Genomic DNA, 23,811 nt, shown 5'->3' with positions numbered 1-23,811 from the left:
GGGCAGTAAATGGTACAAGTTCGCGAACCTCTTGTCGACCCCTGTTCACTAATATGGATATTTTAACATTGGCCTCTCAATATACAGTATATGTTCTTTACTGTCATTTCTTGTTAACAGTATTAGCTTATTCTCAAGAATTAGAAGCTTTCACTCAGTTAATACTAGGCATAAATCAAATCTGAACATGGATCGCACTTCCTTGACTCTTGTGCAGAAAGGTGTATAGTATATCCATTTTCAATAAGCTACCATAAGAATTCGAAGATCTTAGCAGTAATCCATGCGCTTTCAAATCAGAGCTGAAAAGTTTCCTCATGGGTCACTCCTCCTATTCTGTCGAGGAGTTCTGGAAAAATTAAGCTGATTACTGTGTTATATTGTTGATTGCATTTACATAAGCTTATGGCTTGTCTCTTTTTGGGTTCATAACATTTTATTTTATATGTTATTACTTTTATGTTGTAATTTAATGTACCGACACTTTCCACAATCTTGGAGATTTGTCCTCAATTTGGTCCTATTGAACTAGATGTGTAAATAAATAAAGTAAGGTGATTGTACCTTAGGTTCATCTACCTTTAACTTGTAAAATCACTTGTAAAGGTGCTACCCAACTTTCTCTACCACATTTTATGATTCTGTTCCTGCTTTACCTCATGCTCTTAAGTACATGCACTCATTTTTCTTACCCCTACAGGACCCTGTTCAACTCAGTTGCTTTCTTGGTGGTCATTGCATGCCTCATGTCAGCACAATCTCTATTTCGTAAGCAGCATTTTATCTAGTTTGACCTTCACTATCTGTCATACATGCAGGCTCTGATTTTGAGTTTATTCTCCCTTACCAGGTTAACACAGGTTTTCATCACTTACACATATCATTTGTTTCGTATTTTTACATCCATCTAGTTCACCACTTTTTCCTTAATTTATAAGAATGATGTTCCCTGCATTTTGTCGTATTTAACGTGACTACCGACCTCTTGATGGCTGAACATTTTTATTACAATTGGACAGAGAATGTTCGTTGATTTATTGGTTATTGCTTGAAGTAAATTATGATATAAACGTGATTACATAATTTTCCCACATAGTTTCGTGTAATGTTCAACTATTAGGGCTACAACTTTGCTTCTGCCATTTTGCAATAGATGGCAGTAGTGGCAAGTGGGGTTCAGGTGGTTGGTCACAGGTGTAATACAAAAAGCTTAGGCATCCGTAAACATAATGCCATAAAAATATTAGCCGATTTGTAATTGCATCATACGGTCATTCTCGATTAAGTACGTCAACTTACGTACCCATTTCTCGCCATTTGCAGGAAGTTATAATTTTCTTCTGTAACATGAAATCTGCAACTGTGGCTCTTAAAATGCTGGGGAAGATCAGTGGTGAGTGAACTGTTAGTGGAAGAATGTGCATAGAATGTTTTCAATGCATTAAGAACATTGATTTTGATGTTGAAGACCAGCATGGTGGAGGAAGACAGAACGTTTTCGTAGCTACTGAAACAGATGAAGATAGTCACCAAGTCATCTTTATCGAAAGCAATTGATGCATTTGAGCCCAGCACTGGAACACAAATGGCCACAATACAGTGATAGACACATAAAGGTAATTTTGCAGCAGGTCAGTGCTTGACCCCATGTCGCAAAACTCATCAAAATATACATGGAAACATTGAAATGAGAAGTGATATCCTTCCCGCTGCATTCTCCATATGTTTCTCTCTCTGACTACCACCTTTCTCAATCAGTGGCATGCAGTCTGGCTGACCAGCACTTCCCATCATATGAACAAGTGCAAAATTTTATCGATTCATGGATCCCCACAAAAGACACACAGATCCTTCGCCACGTGATTTGTATGCTATCTGAAAGAAGGCAAATGTGGTGGCCAGCGATGGGCAATACTATGTATCATAATTTTTTTTGTAAGTTTTTCACAATAAAGCCCTGAACTCTGAGAAAAAACAGCGAAAGCATAGTTGTAGACCAAGTATATTTTAGTCAAAGCGAGGTCTTTTATATATTTTGCTCTTTTTTAAATGCAGATGTTTCCCCGAAGATTGCCTCTAATGCCCAGATACTAACTAGTCCATAAATGGATACAGTGGAACACTGATTTTGCGTCCTCCAATTTTACACTTTTCGTGATTCTACACTATAAATTCATAGCCCCTGTGAAAAACCTGTAAGATCAATGCTAAAAAATCCCCAATTTTACATTTCTTCCTAGTAACATTTAGCTTGGTTCTACGTTCTTTCTCAACATCTTGCTTAACTTAATCCCGTTTTCTTCCCATTGACACTTCATGTGACCGAATGAGCTATACATGGCACAAAAGACAGATGGTTGACTCTACAGGTGGTGGCAGAGTTAATGGGATATTTTAGGCCATCGCGGAGAGGGGAGATGTCAGAGAAAATGCTGATGTAATCCTGATTAGTGCTGCCAACACAGTTTGTCACATTTAGCTTCACTGCGTAATTACGATACAACTACTGCTAGGTTGTAGCGGTAACAAAAAAAAAAATAATAAGACAGTAAAAACAAAGCATTCTGAACTGAGCCAACACGTGATAAATGAATTGTGTATTCAACAACAGGGAGGACACTTTCAACATTTAATGTGAAAATTTGTAAGTAAAAATGAGTATTCAATAAATTAATAACTTATATTTCACTGAGTTTCATTTTGGTATATTTACTGCGGCATATGGCATGCACGGCTAACAATCATGTGGCACTGCAGAGAGACTTTTTGAATACCCCGTACATTTTGCAACACACACACATAACACATTGCACATCGTAAAGATTGGCAGTAGTGATAGAGGGGATGATGTTAAGGTGTAGCACCTGAGCTTTCTTTCAAATTCGCATTCCACACAGCATACAGAAATTCACCGACTTCTAATAAGCTTGTAACGTCAATTGGGAGAGTAAACTCATTTTTTCAAGTCTGTTTCTCTCATCAAGCCTAAAATAACACTTAAACAGCAGTGACCGTATGAAGTGTGGCTCTTCAGAAAAGCATTTAACACTAACAGAAATGGTAACAAGGTTTTTCATTAAGCAGATATCTGCATTTATGCTTACAGTTTAAACACTTAGTTGCTGCGATGTTTTTGGTTTAATTCAACGTACTGATCATTGTTTGCTTTCTTGTGGCTGAACAGAAAAGATGATCTCACGAAAACAAATGTTTAGAATGTATGATTTTTGGTCATAGCATTTCAGAAAATAGCTCAATTGCCTTGTACCCAGATACCAATTTCAATTTTTTTTTATGAGTTTTTACTTGGTATTACACATCTGTGATTTTTTAATAACTGATGAAATTCATTACCACAAATTATTGTATAAACATTGTGTTGTGCATTTAATTTCCTTCACTTAGACAGATTTTATACAAAGTATTGGAGATGATTCCCGATTTTTAATCATATATGCCAATTACATGTGTTTTTGCCCTTATTTTGGGGTTTCTATTTTGACTCTGCACTTTCCTCAATTGGGTTCATAAGTCAGGACTGCACAAAAATGTAAAATTGGGGTAGCTGAAGCAGTCTTCTTTCATCATGATCAATAATTTTATATCCATTGAGAGGGAAATTCTAAACATGCTCTTTTGTTCTTAGATGTTGCACTTACACTGCTGCCAGAAATCATTTGATATGTTCATTTACAATCAATTTCTTTGACATGCTTGTAACTCCAAAGTTGGAGCATTTCTCACATTTTCCATGCAAATAGTGCCATCTACCCTGTCACGTGTATTATTATGTAGTCATTAGTTGTCCGTAGACTATTTTCTCTTCTGTTTCAGTTATACTTGTCAAATCTTGAGTTTATGTCAGTGTACGTTCTCCAGTCTCAATTCAAACGAGTCATCTTGTGCCATGACTTTGCAAGCAGTTTCTAGGGGGCCTGAAATTTCACTGGACATCCCCACTTATACCACTCACAGCACTTCCCATATTAAGGCAGACTCCAACATTTGTTCCTTGAAAGAGTGATCAAAATAGTGATTCCTCCCATTACATCCTCAGTTCACAGTAGTTTCAGTCCTATCCAAAGGCCCCACTTTCACTAATCAAAGACATGCTCTCCCTCTCCTGATTCCTGCAATGGAAACACTTCTTTGGCACCAATCCCTCCAACCAAAGCCATACTAATCACAACACTGAACCATGCCTCTCCCAGTTCACTCTGTGATCCTCTGCCCCTCCCTACTCCCATCTAACTACCCCCTGGTCACCTTTCAGAAAATTCTTACCTCCAACTTGCCCTCACCATCCCAGGTCCCTTCCTAAGAACACCAATATTTCAGCAGGAAAATGGATAGCCGTTCACAGCATCAAATTAGATCCTCACCTGATCATCCTATCTGCAGACAATGGTTCCATCACTGTAATTATGAATCGTGGTATTACATGGCAAAAGACCTCTGAAAACTGACTACCCCGCCTATAAACTCTGCCGGAGTGATCCCATTTCAAAAGTCCAACATAACCTCCAGCTCCTGCTTATAGCCTTAGCCCCTTCAGAAAGCCTCTCCCATGAATCCATTTCCCTCCTCATCCCTATGAATCCCTGCACACCCACCATCTCCATGCTCCCAAAACTCCACAAATCCAACAATCCTGGTCACCCTACATAGCTGGTTATTGTTTTCCCACTGAAATAATTTCAGCCCAAATTGTCTGAAATCTAGCCTCCCACATTGAATATAACAACCGCTTCCTTTGCTGACTCTTCAGCATCGCCACCCCTTTATTCCTGGCTCCATACTCATCACTGTTGACGCCACTTCCCTATAAAACAACATTCCTCATGCCCATGGTCTTCCTGCTATAGAACACTACCTCTCCCAACATACTACAAGCTCCAAACACACTGCCGCATTTCTCATACATCTAACAAACTTTATCCTAACAAATCTGTGGCACAGTCATGGGCACTCGCATGGTACCCTCCGATGCAAACTTGTTTATGGGGCACCCAAAGGAAACCTTTCTAGACCCCCACCTTCCCCTGAACCCCTTGTCTGGTTAAGGTTCACTGACGATACATTCATTATCTAGACTCAGGGCCAAGACACCCTGTCCTCATTCAGAGCCTTAACATCTTCTCTCTGATCCACTTCACCTGGTCCTCCTCAACTCCACATGCCATCATCCTGGAAAGTGACCTCCTGTCCATGGGACTATCCACGCCACTGTCCCCATGAACCAACAAACCACTACATTTTGATGGTTGACATCCTTTTGACAATTAAAAAAAAATCCTCCCATACAGCCTGGCCACCCTGGGATGGCATATCTTCAGTGACTAGAAGTCCCTTGTCATGTATACTGAAGGACTCACCAAAGCCTCCACAGTCAAGAACTATTCCACAGATCTAGTCTGCAAACAAATTTCCCTTGCCACATGGCCACGCAGCCCCAAAACTAGCTACAAAGGAGCACGTGCTTTGTCACCCAATACCAGCTTAGATAGGAACGACTGAACTACATCCTTTGTCAGGACTTTGATTATCCATCATCATACCATGAAATGAAATGAAAGGCATCCTACCCAAGATCCTTCCCACCCCTCCTAAAGTGGTGTTCTGTTGCCCACCCAAACTCTACAGTATCCTAGTCCATATATATGCTACTCCTAATCCCAACCCAGGGATCATATCCCTATGGAAGACCCAAGTGCAAGACCTGCCCAATCCACCCACCCATCACCACATATTCCAGGTCTGTCACAGACTTATCCTAACTCATCAGAGGCCAGGCCACCTGTGAAAGCAGCAGTGTCACATAGCAACTCCACTGAAATCACTGTACAGCTTTTTATATTGGTATGACTATTAACCAGATATCCACCATGATATGGCAAAGAGTAAAGTGGACCACCCTGTGGCACAACATGCAACTGAGCTTAACAGTCTTGGTTTTGACTGCCACTTCACAACTCAGGCCATTTGGATCCACGCCTCTACCACCAACTTTTCTGAATTACGCAGACAGAAGCTAAGCACCAGCCATGCATTTGGAATGATCAGCTGATAATTCAATCAAGTGTTTTGGAGAAGCAGGTGAACTTCACGTGTGATGTGTAGTGGGCCTCCATTTTGCATGAAAATTGTTGAGTTCAATGCGTTTCTTTCCCGTGGGGCAGGTATGACATGCTGGAGAAGTATATTGCAGTAATGCTGGCTACTCACACTGCATGTCTTTGGTCCCTGAGCACTAACCTGTTCAAAAAAGAAGGGCCAATGATGAACGTAGCCATGAAGCTACAACATACAGTGACACATTCACCCTACAGAAGAACTTCATGCACAGTGACTGGAGGTGAAGATCCCCCACTCAGCAATTCTGTGTGTTCACCTTAAATGCTAGAGGAAAACGAGCTTAGACTGTCCATAGGATGGTCCAGGTCCAGCCCTCATCAACTTCAATCCTTGTGAGAAAGTGGAGAGTGAAGTCAACATGTCGTCATGGATCCTGTGGTGCAAGCTGCTGTACAATGTGGATCTTATACGGATACCATTTGAGATTGGTTTGAAGCACCTTCCATACAGTGGACCATGGGATGTTCAGCTGTCACGACACAGCACGAGCACTGCCTGGTGGTCAGGAATTGGGCGCAGCATTGTCTGCCATAGCAACAGCAATTCCATCAACCACCTGCAGTGCAACTGGTCGTTGGTCTCTTCCTGGAGTGACGACCAGTTCTCCAGTTGTTTCAAACTACTTCATCACACAATGCACAGCAGGTGGAGAAAGAGGACCCTTCTGTAATAGTTTCAGCCAGTGATATTCTCGAAGTGGAGCTGCAGCATTACTGTTGTTTTGGTAACAGAGCTTCACCAATAATGCCCTGCTACTTTTGTCGAAGCTCATTTTGATACGTCAACAAGTGCACTGCAACTTGTCAAGTGTTTGAAACCATGAATCTCAATTACTGATCAAGGCACCTGGTGGCCACAATTGGAACTGGACAGTGGCACTGTGACACATGGAAATCATGCACACCATACTGTGGACATTAAAGCTACCAAGTTTGGTACTCATAGAGTAATCAGTTTCCACATTATAATGTGTTAAATAGAGAAGGTTTAATTATAACCACCCAATATTACAGGTATTGGATGGCATCCACATACTGTATCAAGATGCAACCCTGCTCCTCAATAAGCTACTAATATTCCTCAAATCATTAGAGTAATTCAGCATGGCAGCAATGATATCTACCATCAGTGTTCCCCACATGAAAGGAAATTTCCTTTACAATGAGACACCAGTTGCTAACTCTAATCCTCATTGTCCTGCTCTCAATGGGTGTTAACCATCTCCACACAGTCACTCTCAAGGCAGGCAGGACTAGGATCTGCCAAAGGGGTTCATGCAAGTGGACTGGGTGGACTCACTACTTTTGGCTATGTAGTTTTATGTTGATGAACATCCTACATAAAAAATTCAATATGTTATGAAACTTGCAAGTAGGAGATAGGTAAAAGTAGAACTGCAACTATGTGGCTGGGTCAAGAGTCATGCCTGAATAATTCAGCTGGTAAAACTACATCCCAAAAAATATCGAGATTCTGGATTCACGTCCTCATCCAACACTGTTATAATGCATTGAGAAGTTTCAAAATTACACACACTGTTATACAGCAAAAAATTATTCTCAAATTCAGTATATCGGCAGGATGACGTCTACAACCACTGTGTTACCACTAAAGTGTCAGCAAAATAATTGTCATCAAGGGAACTCCTCAAACCCTAATCACAGACAGCAACCTGCAATTCTTACCTAAGATTTGTGCATCTTAAAGAAAGTTAAAATATCTGACAGTTTACCTACTTTCTGTGTTGTGTCAACCAGGGTAATAAAGAGTGTCTTCACATGCATACGCAGTATTTTAAGCAGGCAGTAGTCCTTTCTTGCACTAACAGAACAAACCTGATTTGTGAAGCAATCTTGATAGTGATTTGTAGCAATTTCTCAATTTTCATGACTAAACTCCATTTCTCAATACATCTGTATGAAATGAAAGAGAGATTTATATGATTCATCTCACGAGAAAAATACATACCAGATCCCTTCGCTTGCCAGTACTGTCATCAGGAGAACGGCCATCACTAGGTGAGCTGACACTGCCATCAGGAGCAATTCTTTCTATATCTTCTGTCACCTCACTTGCAAGTTCCAGACCAGGCTGCCACAGTTCACAAATACTTCCAGCACGAAACATAGTGTCTAATCCTTCTGTCTGCTGTCCTTCGAGAAGATACCTTTCACAAAAAAAAAAAAAAAAAGAAAACAGTAAATTATTAGTATTATTTTAATTCCCCTGTGATGCCTTCCATGAGTACCTGAGAAATTTTGGTTGATTTTAATGCTTTAAATAACATACATAAATAGTATTATGCTTTAAATAACACACAGAAATGCTACAATGCAGCACATAACTTCCTGACACTTAAATCTATACTCGATGTTAACAAATTTCTCTTCTTCAGAAACCCTTTCCTTGCCATTGCCAGTCGACATTTTATATCCTCTCTACTTCGACCCTCATCAGTTATTTTGCTCCCCAAATAGCAAAACTAATTTACTACTTTAAGTGTCTCATTTCCTAATCTAATTCCCTCAGCATCATCCGACTTAATTCGACTACGTTCCATTATCCTCGTTTTGCTTTTGTTGATGATCATCTTATATCCTCCTTTCAAGACACTGTCCATTCCGTTCAACTGCTCTCTTAGAAGGAAGATTAAGGAAAGGCAAACATACATTTCTAGCATTTGTAGACTTAGAGAAAGCTATTGACAATGTTGACTGGAATACTCTCTTTCAAATTCTGAAGGTGGCAGGGGTAAAATACAGGGAGCGATAGGCTAATTACAATTTGTACAGAAACCAGATGGCAGTTATAAGAGTCGAGGGGCATGAAAGGGAATCAGTGGTTGGGAAGGGAGTGAGGCAGGATTGTAGCCTCTCCCCGATTTATTCAATCTGTATATTGAGCAAGCAGTAAAGGAAACAAAAGAAAAATTCAGAGTAGGTATTAAAATCCATGGAGAAGAAATAAAAACTTTGAGGTTCGCCAATGACATTGTAATTATGTCAGAGACAGCAAGAGATGAAAGGAGAACATACAGAAATTCAGTAAATGAGGCAGGCAAAAAGGAATACAAACACCTCAAAAATAAGTTTGACAGGAAGTGCATAATTGCTAAGCAGGAATGGCTAAAGGACAAATGTAAGGCTGTGGAGGCACATATCACTAGATGTATAGGGGTAAGATAGATCCTGTCAACAGAAAAATTAAAGAGGCCTTTGGAGGAAAGAGAACCACTTGTATTAATATCAACAGCTCAGATGGAAACCGAGTTCTCAGAAAAGAAGGGAAAGCAGAAAGGTGGAAGGAGTATGCAGAGGGTCTATACAAGGCCGATGTACTTGAGGACAATATAATGGAAATGGAAGAGGATGTAGATTAAGATGAAATGGGAGACATGATACTGCGTGAAGAGGTTGACAGAACACTGAAAAACCTATGTCGAAACCAGGCCCCAGGAGTAGACAACATTCCATTCAAACTACTGATAACCTTGAGAGAGACAGTCCTGACAAAACTCTACCATCTGGTGAGCAAAATGTATGAGACAGGCAAAATACCCTCAGACTTCAAGAAGAATATAATAATTCCAATCCCAAAGAAAGCACGTGTTGAAAGATGTGAAAATTGGCAAACTCTCAGTTTAATAAGTCACGGCTGCAAAATACTAAAGCAAATTCTTTACTGACGAATGGAAAAACTAGTAGAAGCCGACTACGGGGAAGGTCAGCTTGGATTCTGTAGAAATACTGGAACATGTGAGGCAATACTGAACCTATGGCTTATTTCTAGCATTTGTAGGCTTAAAGAAAGGTTTTGACAATGTTGACTGGAATACACTCTTTCAAATTCTGAAGGTGGCAGGGGTAAAATACAGGGAGTGAAAAGCTATTTACAATTTGTACAGAAACCAGATGGCAGTTATAAGAGTCGAGGGGCATAAAAGGTAAGCAGTAGTTGGGAAGGGAGTGAGACAGGATTGTAGCCTGTCCCTGATGTCATTCAATCTGTATATTGAGCAAGCAGTAAAGGAAACAATAGAAAAATTTGGAGTAGGAAATAAAAACTTTGTGGTTTGCTGATGTTATTGTAATTCTGTCAGAGACAGCGAAGGACCTGGAAGAGCAGTTGAACGGAATGGACATCGATAAAAACAAAACGAGGATAATGGAATGTAGTCAAATTAAATCAGGTGACACTGAGGGAATCAAATGAGACACTTAAAGTAATAAAGGAGTTTTGCTATTTGGGGAGCAAAATAACTGATGATGGTCGAAGTAGAGAGGATATAAAATGTAGACTGGCAATGGAAAGGAAAGCGTTTCTGAAGAAGAGAAATTTGTTAGCGTTGAGTATAGATTTAAGTGTCAGGAAATCTTTTCTTGAAGTATTTGTATGGAGTGTAGCCATGTATGGAAGTGAAACATGGACGATAAAAAGTGTGGACAAGAAGAGAATAGAAGCTTGCAAAATGTGGTGCTACAGGAGATTGCTGAAGATTAGGTGGGTAGATCACATAACTAATGAGGAGGTACTGAACAGAACTTGGGAGGAGAGAAATTTGTGGCAAAACATGACGAGAAGAAGGGATCAGTTGTAGGATATGATCTGAGGCATCAAGGGAGGCAATGTGGATGGTAAAAATTGTACAGGGAGACCAAGAGATGGATACACTACACAGATTCAGACAGATGTAGGTTGCAGGAGATGAAGAAACTTTAACAGGATAGAGTAGCATGGAAAGCTGCATCAGACCAGTCTCTGGACTGAAGACCACAACAAGAACAGCAGCAGCAGCAGCAACAACAACAACAACACCAACAACTCACAACAGCTTTTCTGTAGCATCCTACTACAGGGTCATCTAATTTGGAACCCATTCTGCCATTTAGACCACAGATAAGAAATACCTCACTCCAATTTCCTAATTTTTCCAAAATTGTCATCAGATCAAAACAGAAACAGTCATCCTCAGTAATTGCAGCATTGTCGATGGTGCATGTGCTGATATGATTATGAAAGGATTGATTTATCACATTGATATCCATTTGAAAAGTCTGTGATTGACTTATTTTCTACACTTCCTTTTAACTACTAGGGATACTCCTCCTCAAGCCCTTTACTTTGGTACACTACTAAACATGAAACATGTGCAGGTATCCATCTCCTTCCTCTGTTCCTTTCCTTTTTTCATTGGTCTCTGTGAGAGCTACTATGTCTGTATTGTGCCTGCGATGGGCAAACGCTTGCTGGGAGTTACTTAGGTGTGTTCAGAGAAGGAGCCATTCATTGCCCTGAAGATGGCTTAATGCTCCTATATGAAACCGTAACAGGTCTGCGACTAAAAAACTGCATAGGATTTTTTTTAACATTCTCTTACACATTTTGAGCTCCCAAAAACAAGTAAAATATTCAAAAAATTCTATCACATACATTGTTATGTACATTGGTAATAAACCTATGTGTTTTTTTAATTTAATAATTATTAAAAATTATATCAATTATAATTGATAAAATAAACTTAAATTTAAAAAATATTCTTTGTTACCACTGTGAATTCTTGGGCATCAGAAGCAAATGCAAAAAATCTTATTGTTCAGTTTTATCATGTTGTGAAAGTCAAATGATGATTTGTATCTTGCATGAAATGAAGAGAAACTCTCAGTAGACATATTGCTAATCAAGTGAACAGTGCTGTTTCTGTCTAGTCATGGCTACAAGAGATTGTGTTATTTCTCCAAACAGGTTTTGTTGTATCTGTGGCGAATACACTAATAAAAGTCAACAGAGAAACATAAGTGATTTTGTGAGGAAAGTTTATTTTGCTTACTTTAAATTAAAACTTGGTGATGAAGATAAACCATGCGCACCGCATAAGGTGTATAGAAGGTTTGAAGAAGATTTCCGTTTGTGGTTTAAGGGTAAGAAAAATACATTTAGATTTGAATTCCTACGATGTGGTGTGAGCAGAAAAACCATACCACTAATTGCTACTTCTGTTCAGTTGATGTAAAGGGATTCAATTCAAAAAACAAAAGAAGCATAAGTTATCCTAAGCTTGACTCAGCTATACATCCAGTGCCCCATAGCTCTGAAATACCTATCCCACAGCCACCTTCCAGTTTGGATGAATACCCGAGTGAGTTGGAGGACGAAGTTACATTACCTCCTCAGGGGGAGCCAAGCTCAGATTTTCTTACCACAAAGATGAAAGGCCTCAACTGTTTTCTCAAAGTGAACTCAATGATTTAGTAAGAGATTCAGGTCTTTCAAAAGATGCAGCCGAGCTGTTAGGTTCACGATTCAAAAATAAAAACTTTTTATCTGGCACCTCATTTTCATGGTACAGACACCGAGAAAAAGAACTTACCTTCTCAAAAGAAGGAAATTTAGTTTTTTGCAATGATGTGCACTGCTTTGATATGCAGTATGACTCCTCTGAATGGCACCTATTCATTGATTCATCCAAAACTATTCTTAAAGTAGTATTATTGCACAATGGAAATAAATATGCCTCACTTCCGATGGGACATTCTGTGCATATGGATGAAAACTATAATGATTTGTCCATTATCTCAGAAAAAATCAAATATCAGGATCATCAATGGATGATTTGTGGGGACTTCAAAATACTCATGATGCTTTTGGGTCAGCAGGCAGACTATACTAAATACCCATGCTTCTTATGCTTGTGGGATAGTAGAGCCAGTGAACAGCAATGGACTAAAAGTGATTGGCTTCCCCGAGAAACTTTAAAACCTGGAGAGAAAAATGTTATCAATACTACTTTGGTACCACCAGAAAAGGTTTTGTTGCCCCCTCTCCATATCAAATTGGGATTGATGAAACAATCTGTAAAATCACTACAAAAGGATGGAGACTGTTTTAAATATCTGTGTACAAAATTCTCGAAACTGCCAGAACCAAAGTTGGAAGAGGGAGTTTTCACTGGCCCCGACATAAGATAACTTTTTACCGACACCCTCTTTGTAGAAAGTATGATTGAGAAGAAAAAAGAAGCTTAGGTATTGTTCGAGGATGTAGTGCAAAAGTTTTTGGGAAATACTAAGGAGCCTGACTACAAAACCATTGTTCAGCGAATGCTAGCAGCATACGAAGATCAAGGCTGCAAGATGAGCTTGAAGGTCCATTTTTTACACTCCCACATAAGACAGTTTTCCTGAAAACCTGGGAGCTTACAGTGAAGAACAGGGGGAGCAGTTTCACCAGGATATCCATGATATTGAGAGATGGTAATAAGGAAGATGGGATGCCACTATGCTCACTGACTACTGTTGGATGCTTAAGCGGGAAACGAAAGATGGAAATCGGAAAAGGACTCAGCGAAGTAGCAAGGAAAAGAAGAAAAAGTTTCATAAAAAACATGAATAAGTATAATATTGTTACTATATGTCTCAAAATAATGTTTTGTTGGGTGTGAAAAAATATTATGTTTGATAATTTTGAATAAACGGGTGCTTTTACCATTTTTTTAATTTGCAAAAACACCTTATGTGATAGAAAAAAATTAACATCACTTCTGAAATCAGCGAATTCTAAAATATATAATTCAGTAAAAATACCTCATGGAGCTAAACAAAAAATTTTTTGCAGACCTGTGTAGTGAGTTAATATTTAAAGAAAATGTTTTATAGCCAAGGCTGCATTCAAAACTATTTTCTACTAACTGGTTTCGATAGGTACGACACATTTTTAGAAATTTAAAAACTTTTTGGTTGTATGTCATGTTCCATTGTGCATTCATTACTCAAGCATTTTGACGTTTCAGTGGAGAGTGTATTGCACATTCCACACAGTTTTGTCAAAAGTAATATTAGAAACAGGTTTTTCACAAGTAAAAATATACACCTTGCTGAACTTATACTACATATGTAGCACTCCTTTCACATTTGACAATGGTTAAAATCTGCAATTCATAGTAAAAGTGCACATTTATGCCAATGTTTATAGTAACACGACTGGTGAAACACACATTAGATCATTCTCACTCGAAGTTAATATTTACATAGATTACTAAAGTATTCAATCACTTGAACATGACTTAAAGGACTCACACAGGAAATACAAAATGAAATGAGAGATAATGCAAGGTTGACTAGATACAATGTTCTGAAAATTGGTAGAGGTACAACATGCAAAATCTTCATGATATATCGATTACAAAAGCATTGGTGTTAAGTTAGTGCTTAAAATATGTGCTGCCTACAAAGCAATGTATATGAGGAGGAGACAGTCAAAGAACTAAAATTTAATGCCAAAATCAAATCATAAAAATGAAACTGCCATAATTTAATATACCTTTCACTGTCTGAAGAGGCATCACTACGTTGAGAAGCAGTCTCACTGGCCAAATCATCCGGACTGGCTTTCAGTACTGAATCTAATGATGTAACCATATTGCTCAGGCCTTTCCAGCCCTTTTTAACAGTGCTTATGCTAGCATTGAAGTTATCAGGTATTGAAAGACCAGTAAGGGGTTGCACAGAGTTTACTGGGAGAGATGAAGTTACTGTGTCCATGTAAGATGCCACATTAGGAGGAACACTATGTCGAAGTCGAGAGTCAAATTGACCTTCAAATGAAGGAGATGAAGATAGGCTATTGGCATGTATTCTCACTCCTTCATCTGCCAGACTTGCAGAGTCAGGGACAACAGATTCAAGATCGGCACTGCCATGGTATTCTCGTCCTGGTGTCTGTGATGCCATAACAAATGTTATTTCAACCTGAAAAAAGTAATATCTCATGAGCATGTTCTTATTTAATCAGTTTTAGAAAAATGATACAGAGGGAAGTACAAGAATCGTACGCACTGGAAAGAGAAAGGGGAGTCAAACTATTTCTTTATGAATTTCGGCACATGGAATACTGCCACCAATTTTCTAAGTGTGCCATTGTGCAAGCCCTTGAAGCTCAAGTTACAGTTAAACAACAAAAATGGCTAAGAAATGTAGATATTAACGCCAAGCTTTTCAGCTGGCTTTATTTTTGTACTTAAAAGAAAGGCAGAGCTAGAATTATCGGGGTCACAAGGCTCTTAAGTTAGAGGCAAACATCGGTTAAAAGACACACAACATCAAAATACAAGAGAAAATTAGAATAGACAATTAAAAAAAATAGCCAACACTGGGGAAAATATAGTATAAATGACTTTTACTACTAAGAAAGTCATGACACATAATATGCAAGCAACACAGAGGCCACACTGACATAGGGATAAAACTTATTTAAACAAGAGCAACTTTCAGGTACAAAATACTTACCTTGAATTGCGAGAGGACTTTCTACATCTCTATTTCAGATCATTGTATGACTGAATGAAATATTATCAATTGGAAAATAATGATAGAAACAACTGAGGTGTTTTGAAATGTGATATTACGCAGACTTAAAAATTAAGCAGATAGGTACAGTATGAAATGAGATTTTAACCTACTGTGAATGGCACCAGAGTCAGAATCAGTTAATTGCAAGTGCTGAAGAGGATGGAGCTAGAGCTGAAATTTTCTCTATGAATTTGTCATGGACCACACCATTAAGTACCAGGCAGTCTGCTGGACAATATTGCATCCTGGGTACCATGTAGAACAACACAGTGGTTGCTAGAAGGGCACAAATATGTATCCTTCATTGATACAATGCCTTCCTATGTGTATTGTTTCTTTGCTCCCATGCATGTTTTGAAGTCCCTAAATCTTATTCTGCAGACATGACAGAGCAGAGTATTAATGTAAATGTTGGAAAAGCCTTCTTATTTTGGAGAAATATAAATATTTGTGTAACTAAATATAAATATAGAATGAAAATCCTCACAGGATGTAAATAATTTAGGAGTAAAGCACATATTTTAGAATGCTGACTGTCCCACTTTTAACAAAAATACGTATATAGTGATAACCCTGATCCCTCAATTTCACTATCTGAACATCAGTACCGTGTAAAAGATATGAAATGGTATAAACAAAGTAATGAGATGCACATCTCAGATGGAAAGCAGCAGATCTGGTACACTGTCATATTGTCACAGGAAAAAGATGTGTGGTGGTACCTTTGAACAGTGTACCAACAACATGATTGTTTTAGTTTATTCTTATCAGGTGAGATGAGATAAAATGTAATAAATTCAGTGTTGATTCTATGAGTGTAAACCTGAGAATGCAAATTTAAGGTGACTAGCATTTGAAATAAATGGCAAATAAATGAAGCATAGACATTAACTTTTCATTTTGTATTTATTTTTGTGTGATTGCACTTTGAATGTGCATTGCACAAAAGATAAAAGATGAGTGATTACTGGCTAGAGAATTGCCTTTTTTTCCAGTTCTCCAGCTGTTTTTGTAACAAACCACAATTATGGCAAGGATTAGGCTTCTTCTCCACAGTGAATATCACTTGACAAAGTTTATCTTCCTGTCAAGAGGCTTTTTCAAGAGTGCTTTGAGAAGAACATTACTGTGTATACTGATTGACACCATATGTTACGTTTGATTGTGGGAGCTTAACACACGGAATTGAACTTCCAAAAAACACGACTGTGGAATAAGGGGAAAAAAGTCACAGCAAGAAGTCAGTGTAGTTTAGTATGAATACGTGACACTCATCATTCATTACTGTGTAAGTTACTGCCAATAAAAAAATTTGTTTGTTATTATTACCAACAGCACAGAATAAAGCTGAATTTTGTTTATGTATGAAAATAAAGAACAACACCTGCATACTTCTGACCTGAGCTGTTTATGTATGAAAATAAAGAAAAGACGCTAAATTTCTTCTGACCTGAGCTGCGGGAGATGATAGTCAAGTGTGATAGAAGTGTGGTTGCTTGTGTGAATGAATTGTGTTGGTTTCTCTCTTTCTGATGAAGACTGTGGCCAAAATCTTATGTGTAAGTGTCTTTTAATTGTTCCTGTCTGCAATTTAACATGTCATCTTTATGGTGAGTAGCAATCTATTTCTTCCTAGCTTGTTAAAAACTAAATACTAGTATACATTAAAAATAAATTCCATGTACCTGTGGCAGCAACACGCCTGCTAAAATAACTGTTGGTGGGAGACCATCATTTCCTTGAATGCGATGTGAGTCAACACTCATTACGGCTGCTGTCTCACTAATTCTATCCATCGCTCTCAGAAGGAACAAATATTGATAATGATTAAGTTGAAAACTAACCTGTGGATCAGAGTTTATTTATAAATGGCATATTCAATAAAAAATAATTGTGAATTGTAGAACACGTGAAACTAAACACTGTTTTACAAGTATCAGACAATCCTTTCACTATATAAAAAAAAAAAAAAAAAAAAAAAAAAAAAAAAAAAAAAAAAAAAAAAAAAAGAGGTGCACATTATTCATTCAATGCCGGTTCACACATTTCATTTATTACTGAGAATGGAAGTAATTAAGAAGTGTGGTATGAATAATACAAAAAGCTATTAATTACCGATTACAAAATGGCTCCTGTTGAAAGATTCAGAAAACTACAAACTCTGGCCCATTCTCTAATTTCAATAACGGTCTACGTAATAGAATTATACCCACTTTCAACAATGTGTGACCGAGCTCTGCATGGTAATATACAGGGTGGTACATTGATCATGACCAGGCCAAATATTTCACGAAATAAGTGTCAAACGAAAAAACTACAAAGAGCGAAACTTGTCTAGCTTGAACGGGGAAACCAGATGGCGCTATGGTTGGCCCGCTAGATGGTGCTGCCATAGGTCAAATGGATATCAACAGCATTTTTTTTTTTTTTTTTTTTTTTTGGAACCCCCATTTTTATTACATATTTGTGTAGTACGTAAAGAAATATGAATGTTATAGTTGGACCACTTTTTTGCTTTGTGATAGATGGTACTGTAATAGTCACAAACATATGGCTCACAATTTCAGATGAACAGTTGGTATCAGGTAGGTTTTCTAAATTAAAATACAGAACATAGGTACATTTGAACATTTTATTTTGGTTGTTCCAATATGTGATACATGTACCTTTGTGAACTTATCATTTCTGAGAACACATGCTGTTATAGTGTGATTACCTGTAAATACCACATTAATGAAATAAATGCTCAAAATGATGTCCAGCAACCTCAATGCATTTGGCAATACATATTGCAACATTCCTCTCAACAGCGAGTAGTTTGCCTTCCGTAATGTTCGCACCTGCATTGACAATGCACTGACGCAAGTTGTCAGGCATTGTTGGTGGATAACGATAGCAAATATCCTTCAACTTTCCCACAGAAAGAAATCTGGGGACATCAGATACGGTGAACGTGCGGGCCATGGTATGGTGCTTCGACGACCAATCCACCTGTCATGAAATATGCTATTCAATACTGCTTCAAGTGCATGCAAGCTATGTGCCGGACATCCATCATGTTGGAAGTACATCGCCATTCTGTCATGCACTGAAACATCTTGTAGTAACGTTGGTAGAACATTACGTAGGAAATCGGCATACATTGCACCATTTAGATTGCCATCGATAAAATGGGGGCCAATTATCCTTCCTCCCATAATGCCGCACCATACATTAACCCGCCAAGGTCACCGATGTTCCACTTGTCGCAGCCATCGTGGATTTTCCGTTGCCCAATAGTGCATATTAAGCCGGTTTACGTTACCACTGTTGGTGAATGACACTTCGTCGTTAAATAGAATGGGTACAAAAAAATCTGTCATCGTCTCGTAATTTATCTTATGCCCAGTGGCAGAACTGAACACGATACTCAAAGCCGTCGCCATGCAATTCCTGGTGCATAGAAAATGGTACGGGTGCAATTGATATTGATGTAGCATTCTCAACAACGACATTTTTGAGATTCCCGATTCTCGTGCAATTTGTCTGCTACTGATGTGTGGATTAGCCACGAAAGCAGCTAAACACCTACTTGGGCATCATCAATTGTTGCAGGTCGTGGTTGACATTTCACATGTGGCTGAACACTTCCTGTTTGCTTAAATAACGTAACTATCCGGCGAACGGTCTGAACACTTGGATGATGTCGTCCAGGATACCGAGTAGCATACATAGCACATGCCTGTTGGGCATTTTGATCACAATAGCCATACATCAACACGATATCGACCTTTTCCGCAATTGGTAAACGGTCCATTTTAGCCCAGGTAATCTATCATGAAGCAAATACCGTCCACACTGGCAGAATGTTACGTGATATCACGTACTTATACATTTGTGACTATTACAGCGCCATCCATCACAAAGCAAAAAAAGTGATCCCACTAAAACATTTATATTTCTTTACGTACTACACAAATATGTAATAAAAAATGGGGGTTCCTATTTACAAAAACACAGTTGATATCGTTTTGACCTATGGCAGCACCATCTAGCGGGCCAAACATAGTGCCATCTGGTTTCCCCCTTCAAGCTAGACGAGTTTCGTTCTTTGTAGTTTTTTCGTTTGATGCTTATTTTGTGAGATATTTGGCCTGATCACTATCAATGGACCACCCTTTTTATTAACTTTCACAAAGTAAGTGAATTAAATGGCAGCATTATTTTTAATGATGATTCATAATTCTGAGAAGAATTTCTGAGAATCAGTTACTTGTTATGTAGTTTTGATGGTCTCATCTTTAAATGTTTACACATGTCCCCCCCCCCCCCCCCCAAAAAAAAAAAAAAAAAAAAAAAACAACTTCTTGAAGAGGAAAGTCACTATGAGCACCAAGTAATAGCTAATTTTAAAGAAACTGGAACTGACACCAGCAGCATTCAGCATCGTATCTGGTGTATTGCTATGATTGTATGTAAGGCATCTGTGAGAACTTCCGTAAAAGTCACTATTACAGATGGTACACAGTAATCCGACATATAAAGTAAGAAACAACAGACTCAAAAGTTTGAGCTCTGTGAGCAACAAATGATTGGTTCAATTCTTGCAGTAGAAAAAGATTTTAACCACTCTAAGTGTGGCATACGCATTTCAGTTTAATGCCACGCAAGTGACTGGGATGTCAATGTTTGGCACATAAAAACTCACACTCCCATCATTCCTGGTGTCAAACTGAGTCTTTACTAATTAAAAGAAGCCCTCTACATCTTCTCAAATTATGTTTATCCAACAAAAGTAAAGAAAGAATCAAACAACAGAAACTCCAGGTTGGAATATCAGCACAGTAAGGAAAATATAGATTGCTACTTAATGTGAAGATGACTCGTTAAGTTGCAGACAGACACAATTAAAAGATACTTAACATTATCTTTTGGTCACAGACTGCATTAGAAAAAGAAAGAGAAACACAGACACATTCATTCATTCAAGTAAGCACACCTCACACACAAACGACTGTCATCTCCAGCAGCTCGGACCAGAATGCCATACTGCATCTCCATCAGAGAGGAGGACAATGTCCAGGAAGGTGCATGCTGGGTTGAAGAGGATTAGGTGAAGCAGATGAGAGATAAGGTGTTGACATTGTGAAGGAATGATCATGGGTATCTTGGTCCTTATCCTTACAACACATTCTCTGCCCCCAAAATAATCCCAGGATCAACCTACAGTAATCTATTGTACCCACACCCTCAACCCAAGAGTTTCCACCGCCTGTCCTATCATCTCCTCCATATTTTCATCCCCTTACCCTCTTTGTGTACCATCCTCTACCAACACACCTGAACATATATCCCCTTCACCACTCCTCTCTGTTTGCACTCTCCATTCCCACCAACCCCCATCCTTCCTACCCCACAGCCTTCCGACACTTACCTGTTGGCAGTTTAATCCCTGCGTGCTCTGCCAGACAACACTCTTGTCTTCCCCCACCCGTACCCTGCAATCCCTCCCCCTGCCCCACCCTTTCTAGATTGCTGCTTTCATTCCACTTGACAACTGCATTCCTGTCTGAGGAGAGATGGTGGTCGTGTGCATGAGGTGTGCTTGGCTGTGTGAATGAATGTGTGTGTGTGTGTGTGTGTGTGTGTGTGTGTGTGTGTGTGTGTGTCGTCCTGTGAATAAGGCTTTGGCCAATAGCTTACGGGTAAGCAACTTTTCGTTGTGCCTATCTACTGTTCAATGTGTCATCTTTACAGAGAGTAGCAATCCATCTTTTCCTTGTATTGTTAAAAGTTAACCATATATGGACAAAATAGGTTATCTTTCTAGAACTAAATATACAAAAATTGCTTTTCTTGATAAATTCAATAATCTGCTCTCTTATTCCATCATATATTGTACAATAAATACAAAACCACAGCTTTAAATATTACTACACTGCGAAAGGGTTCTTATTTTCTGCATTTCTACATCTACTGCTAATTATTACTGAACAGCTTTGTAACTGTAACTACCACAGCCTTATTACATTAAGTAGGAAACAGAAAGGATCTAAGTTATGTCAACTGCAATTTTATGTTTGTGAAACAAATAACTAAAAAAGAAACCTACTGATTGAAACTGAGATGGTATTAACAATGTGAGGTGTTACTTTACTTAAAATTACTATAATATCTTGCAATAATTCACTATGTACAACAGTTATGAAGTATTACTGCATCTCTTAATAAGCAAATCTGTAAATTCACATAAACATTCAGAACACTAACCAGTGCTGGTACATGAGCAAGTGTATTGAGCACAGAGTCAGTTGCATCCCAATGGGCCCACAGTGTTAATGGGAATGCATCAGTCAACGGTACAGGATCAACTCCTGCAGCAATGTCTGCAGGGGCACCCGAAAAGCTTGCACTCACAGGTTCCAAAGCGACACACCAAACATCACGTGCATCTGTCCATAACAGTGTACGAGACAAAGAATGCTCCAACTGAGATACATCCCCTGTTACATGAGGAACTGGTCGCACAGAGTCGATTCCTGCACATAATTAATGTGGTATTAATTTTTAGCAGTCTACTGACAATGTATACTGAAACAATGGCTACATGGAGTAATATGTTCTAAATGCGTATTAAATATTAATCTATGATTCTGCACTTTGAGGAGATGTCAAGTCAAATAATATTAGAAAGACTAATCTAAAAGCAACATTTCAAACACCACCAATAATTTTATAAAGGTTTTTTTTTTCCTGACAGAGCCAACAGATAATAACATAAAACATGAAATAATCAGTAACATTTACTATTATATTTTCAAAATACACTGTGAAGTTTCAGCTTTTCATTTTTGTAACACAAATGTTTTTTGGACAATGAATATACAAAATATTTGCAGGAATATTCATCTTACATGTCATCTGATTGATCTCACCTCACCAGATCTTACGTTGGCTAACTGCTATCTGTTTGACATGGCATCATGTTTCATAGTCAGGAATAAAAGTAAATATGTAATACAGTTTAAACTCTGAAACAAAGCTCTTTCATATTGGCAGCACAATGCTACTTGTAGGAAAAACTACTCAATACATCATCTGCAATGAAAGATTTGTCACAAAACCATCCAGACATTCATAGATGAGACAGTGACTGAGGGTAGCAAAACAGCAACACAGAATCCTGTTTTCAAATGTTCCCTTACAAGCAAAAATCAAGGGGCAATGCCTCAGTTAAATTCTCGCACCACTACAAACATGAGTCACTTAGATATTAGTGTCATGACATTGAGAAACAGCTCAAATTATTAAAATCAGGGCCTAGCAGAATCTCTATCAGACACTATACTGAATTTGTGGCTGAGTTAGCTCCTCTTTTAACCACGCTGTAACTTAGACACCTTAAACCCAGAGAAATGTGTTTGGACTGTTGCAGATTGCGTTGTATATTAATGACCTTGCAGACAATAAAATGGCAACTTCAGAATTTTTGCAGGTGATGCAGTTATCAATAATGAAGAACTGTCTGTTAACAGCTGCAAAAATATTCAGTTAGAACTTTATAAGATATCAAAGGGAAGAAATGACTGGCAACTTGCTTTAAATTTTCAGAAATATAAAACCAGGCATATAAAAAAAATAATAAAATAAAATTAATTAAAAAAGTAGTGTTGTATGACTACAATGTCAATCACTCAAAACTGCATCACTAGGAGTGCAACCCATCCCAGGATACTGCTCAAGTGTGTGGGATGCATACAGATAGGACTAATAAAAAATATGCATAAAAACAAGAGTAACACAACAGGTCATAGTTTTGTCTGGGTCATGGGAGAGCGTATATATAAAAGCCTACTTACAAAGTTTCAAGACCCTTCCTTAAGTGAGGAATCTAGGAATATACAACACCAACCCCTCACCCCCATTATTCCCACGTACTGCACCTATAGGGATTATGAAGATGAGATTAGACTAATTATAGTTCACACAAAGTCATTTAATCTATCGTTTCTTCCAGAATTCAAATATGAAAGGGATGGGAAGAAGCCCTAACAAATGGTAGTACCCTGAGCCATAATGGTTTGATACAAGTAAGATTATGAATACTGTAGATCATCTTCTGAAATCACATTCTTCTGCACTGAACTCACACTCCTTAATTAGATACCTTTTGATTTGTTTGACACCAGACCAAGATGTTGAGCTGTAATGAAAGTCAGACCCTCCACTAGATGGAATGATCTGAATTGCTAATGCCTTTGAGACTTGCAAGAAGCGCAGCAACCAAACACTCCATAGCTCTTGCCATTTTCCAAGTCGCCCACAGTGTTTGTAAAGCAACCACATGGAGAAT

The 23,811-nt window shown here is 38.4% G+C and overlaps 1 protein-coding gene across 3 annotated transcripts in view; it reads right to left on the bottom strand.

Annotated features, from left to right (window-relative positions):
• LOC126281773 (UHRF1-binding protein 1-like) overlaps positions 1-23,811 on the bottom strand; it is a 360,711-nt gene that overhangs the window by 184,949 nt on the left and 151,951 nt on the right. For all 3 annotated transcript variants that reach the window (XM_049980977.1, XM_049980978.1, XM_049980979.1), the window contains exons 11-14: positions 21,729-21,997; positions 17,165-17,323; positions 14,452-14,879; positions 8,104-8,302 (exon numbers count right to left, since the gene is read on the bottom strand). In XM_049980977.1, coding sequence (XP_049836934.1) covers positions 8,104-8,302; positions 14,452-14,879; positions 17,165-17,323; positions 21,729-21,997 — 1,055 coding nt within the window. The remainder of the gene's footprint in view (positions 1-8,103; positions 8,303-14,451; positions 14,880-17,164; positions 17,324-21,728; positions 21,998-23,811) is intronic.

Source organism: Schistocerca gregaria, chromosome 7 (genome assembly GCF_023897955.1).
Source record: "Schistocerca gregaria isolate iqSchGreg1 chromosome 7, iqSchGreg1.2, whole genome shotgun sequence".
Classification (NCBI taxonomy): domain Eukaryota; kingdom Metazoa; phylum Arthropoda; class Insecta; order Orthoptera; family Acrididae; genus Schistocerca; species Schistocerca gregaria.
Note: the sequence above shows the minus strand (reverse complement) of the source record. Positions and strands in the feature narration are given on the sequence as shown.